At 41.4% G+C, this 4,306-nt stretch overlaps 1 protein-coding gene across 5 annotated transcripts; it reads left to right on the top strand.

Annotated features, from left to right (window-relative positions):
- Positions 1-2,441: 2,441 nt before the first annotated feature.
- On the top strand, positions 2,442-4,184 carry LOC128738066 (zinc finger C4H2 domain-containing protein). 5 transcript variants are annotated; one of them, XM_053832906.1, is made up of 5 exons: positions 2,442-2,688; positions 2,769-2,924; positions 2,997-3,178; positions 3,236-3,508; positions 3,665-4,184. In XM_053832906.1, the coding sequence occupies exons 2-5, from the start codon at positions 2,865-2,867 to the stop codon at positions 3,804-3,806; spliced, it is 657 nt and encodes a 218-aa protein (XP_053688881.1). In that variant the 5' UTR covers positions 2,442-2,688; positions 2,769-2,864; the 3' UTR covers positions 3,807-4,184. The 5 variants fall into 5 exon arrangements, with proteins under 5 accessions (XP_053688881.1, XP_053688878.1, XP_053688880.1 ...); XM_053832903.1 differs by having other exon boundaries at positions 2,753-2,924; positions 2,997-3,175; XM_053832905.1 differs by having other exon boundaries at positions 2,753-2,924; positions 3,236-3,484; positions 3,674-4,184.
- Positions 4,185-4,306: the final 122 nt, after the last annotated feature.

Raw genomic sequence — 4,306 nt, 5'->3', positions numbered from 1 at the left:
GGTGAACATTGAGGGTAGTCTCTCTGGATCGTTCACTGCGCATTCTGGAATACCACAAGGCAGCCATCTTGGTCCTTTAATATTCCTTATCTACTTCAATGACGTCAACTACCTGCTTAAAGGTCCGCGACTCTTGTTTGCTGACGACCTCAAGTTATACTCAAAAGTCGAAAATCTATCCGACGCCGCTGCTGTCCTGCAGGAGGAACTATCGCCCTTTGCCAAATGGTGTGTCGAGAACCGCATGCTGCTTAACCCCTACAAGTGTGAAGTCATCACATTTTCTAGAAAGCTGAGACCATTCGCTTTTGACGCATTTGAAATACGCCATTACGTCGTGAAAACTGCGTCAAGGATCTGGGGATACTGCTCGACTCTAAACTTACATTCAAACAGCACATCGCGTTCATCGTGGACAAAGCCTGCAGAAACCTTGGCTTCATTATGCGCATCGGCAAGAACTTCAACGATGTTTACTGCTTGAAAGCTCTTTATTGTGCATTAGTCCGCTCCAATCTTGAGTTCAAGTCAGTGCAGCGGAGATTCATTCGTTTTGCTCTTCGGAGACTTCCGTGGAATAACCCTTTCCAGCTGCCAAGCTACGAACAACGCTGTAGGCTCATCGACCTAGACCCCCCCTTCATGTTCGTCGCGATGTAAATAGAACGAGTCATGTGGAACGAGGTGGATAAAGTAGAGTAAAGCATTGTAAGAAGGGTACCCAATTACACACAAGCACGCATAAAAAAAAAAAGAAATTCAATAAGCATATCGCTCACTCAATAGCGACTATAGCTAAAATAAAATGCAGTGCGGGTTATACAACAAACACCCGGGCGATATCACAATAGATCTAACTTACTGGTCGCAGTGATGAGTCCATACAGGAAAAAAAAAAAAAAATAGAACAATTGTCTCTGATTTATTGTCCTCACGAGTGGATTGCCCGTACATATTGGAAAACCTGGATATTCACGTCCCGAGTCATATATTGCGCAATAGACACTTTCTACACGTGCCGAATTGACGGACTAACTACAGCAGCTTCAGCACGATTACCGGTCTCCTACGCCACTTTAACCGTTTTTACTCCAGCTTCGAATTTGACGTCAGCCGTAACGTGCTGAAAAATCGTTTTTTATCAATAGTAGTTTTTAGGTTAAATTATCATTTGGGCCACGAGGCCACAATTAAACAATTAAACTCAATCACTCGGCACTCCCTCACCCCATTTGAACATCAAAATTATGTATGGGTCATTCCACGCGAAGTGTCAGAGCCCCGTGTAATCGACCTTCACGAATTTGAACCAAATTTTGCCAGATTGTTCGTTTTCGGCCAGAAAGTAAAAATCGAAAATTTGGTGCCGATCGAACATTCCCTCGATTAATGGGAGCTCCTCCATTTTTAAGGAAAATACCCGTTTTTTTCAAAACCTCTTATATTCTTTTGCTTATATCTCCGGAAGTATTGGGTTTAGAAAGACTCTATTTTCACGTTTTTAAGGGAAATTATCCAAGGAATTCGAAAAAAATATTATTTTTAAGCACTACTGCGGCCAAATATTTTTAAACTTAATTTGAAAACTAAATTTTCATTTTTCTGTCAATGAAGACAATTTGATCTCAAAAATTTCAACCTCATCGCATTTTGCAGATTTTTTTACATAAGAATCACTTATCGCCCCGAGGTCTTCTTTGCCAATTCCGAGATACATAATCTCGAGATTGAGAATACTTCAAATCTCAACCATTTTAATGAGTTTAGAGTATAGATTATGAAAAATCAAAACACAAATTTTCCGGCAAAAATGAAATTTAAATTACAAGATTTTTCTGGATCAACAGAGCATTGCAGTTAAACAAAACAAAAAATTAAAAAGATCCCCCCTTTATTTTGCAAATTTCTTCCACTCGGCGTGGTATTTCGTCATTTGGTCAAGCAGTAATATTTTTTCGCATGCCTCTGAACTCATTCCTCTCTTTAGAGGTTTTCTTAGAGTTCTGTATCTCAAATCTCCGATGTAATTCGATCCACATGATTTCTCACCGCATAAAGATTGTAGAATCAAAAATTTTCATCTCGTTGTCGGCTTTAAACCCTGCTAGATCGGCTAGAACGCTGCTTTATCGATGTATCCAGCAACATCCGCGTAAAGCCAGTCAGCACTCATCGCCGTCATCGGCGTCACATTGAAGCGGAGCCAATTCCAAAGGGAGTTTGTTTGTAAACATTCCTTCACTTGTGTGAGTGTGTCATGTCATGTCGCTTGCCGTGCTGCTTGCATTCTGTTTTTCAAACAGCTCACCCACAGGGATAAGGGCGGCACAAGGGAAAACGGGGCACCGAAGCGGCTGCAGCGCAAGAGCAGCAGACGGACGGACGGGACAGGCTCGAGACATAGTTAGAGATGAAAGATTAATCGGCCATTTTCCATCAACATTGCAGCATCAAAGGAAACAGATTTTTCATCCTGGTGTGAAAATTGATAGTTTTGCAAGGAAGTTGGAGTCATTTAATTATGAAACAAGCTTAAAACATCGCCGACGTTGAAAGTGAGAGTTATCAGAATAAAAGAAATAAGTAATTCACATCGGAAACCGGAAAAATCGAAATAAATTCAGGAAAAATGACAGCCGTAGACGAAAGAACTATTTATGCTAAACTGGAAGCTATGAAAGACATTCGGTAAGAAAACGTCTCCATCTTTGTAAGCATTATGGATTGTGATTTCGAACATTTCTTATTGCAGTTCAAAAACCTTGCAGCTGGAAAAGGTAAAACTTAAAATTATTCGCGAAGTAGAAAACGGCGATGCGGAAGAGAAGTGTCTTGCCGAATATCGCCGCGAGCTTGAGCTCCTGATGCAGGAAAAGATGAGTCATGTAGAGGAATTAAGGCAAATTCATGCAGACATTAATGCGGTAAGACGTTCGTTCTGTTGTGGTTTTAAGAGTTTTTCATGACGTCTGTGTTGGAAAATTTTCTCCATGCAGATGGAAACTGTCATCAAACAGGCGGAAGAGAACAGAATTCGATCGATCAATATGGCGAATCGATTTCACGAGGAATATGTACCGCTGAAGTCGGACGTCGACACGATGCGCCGTGAATATCTTGGACTGGAGCGTCTTCCGGAACTACACGAGGAAGAGGGATCGATTATCTCCCCAGAGTAGTAAACCACTCAACTTCACTAAGAAATTAGTCATCTCAAACTTTCCTCTATTCGCAGTCGTTTCCAGAACTACTACACAGGCAACAAATCGATAACGAATCCGGCAGCAACTTTTGCTCGGCCTCCACTTTCGGCACACCATCCTTTACCACCGGACGGACCGGTTACCGCACTTCCACCGACGGCTCCACCTGGTTTCCTGCCGCCACCGCCTGTGGCTATGCGCATCAATAAACCACCAGAGCTTCCCACCAATCGACTCCAACCGGCTCCCTCTACCATCGGAATAGGTCATCCCACGTTCAGGTCTGATTTCAATGTCAATCTGAGGTGATTTTTGTTTTCCCATTGATTTATCGCCTGATTTTAACTTTCCCGGAATGATTTTAACACAACCCTTTATAACCATAATTTGGTTTAGTATCCTCACCTCAGCCCCTCAGTCTAGAGCTATCATTTTCGGAATAAACAAATCTGACTGTTCAGTCTTTCCAGACAACAACCGCCGCCGATGAAGTCGTGTCTTTCCTGCCACCAGCAGATCCATCGTAACGCTCCGATTTGTCCCCTGTGTAAGGCAAAGAGTCGATCGCGCAATCCGAAGAAGCCGAAAAAGAAGGAGCACTAATAAAGTCTGTGTGAGACGCCACTTCACAGATCGACTGACCACAGTGTTTGTAGTTCCCATCTTCCGATGAGATGAGTTTGCATTTAATAATTCGCTTTGAAATGTAACGTTTAAGTGTTTTTAGTTTTTTTTTTCTTTATTGTACGGACTTGCCAACATTATAAGCTGTTCAATTCAACTAATTTTGTTGACTGTTCTAAGGAGTATTTGTAAACTCCGGTGAACGTGTGACTAACGATACTTATTAGGAACCCTACGAGGTGATCTTCATTTCGTTTAAGTGAAACGAAAATAACATTATACGTAGCGTAGTATATAGCCAACATAACTGACCAGTGTAATGATAAGCTTTTAATTTTCAATCAATAAACGTAAATAATCAAGTCTGATTTTGTGTTGTTAAACTTTTAAAGGGTGAAAAGATGAAAGAATTGTATGAAATTCAGAGGGGTGGTCTGTTCACCTTGACAAGTAAAAACACAAAACCCCTAGAGTTTACC

Source organism: Sabethes cyaneus, chromosome 2 (genome assembly GCF_943734655.1).
Source record: "Sabethes cyaneus chromosome 2, idSabCyanKW18_F2, whole genome shotgun sequence".
Lineage (NCBI taxonomy): Eukaryota > Metazoa > Arthropoda > Insecta > Diptera > Culicidae > Sabethes > Sabethes cyaneus.
The sequence above is the reverse complement of the archived record's forward strand: the minus strand, read 5'-3'. Positions and strand labels throughout refer to the sequence as shown.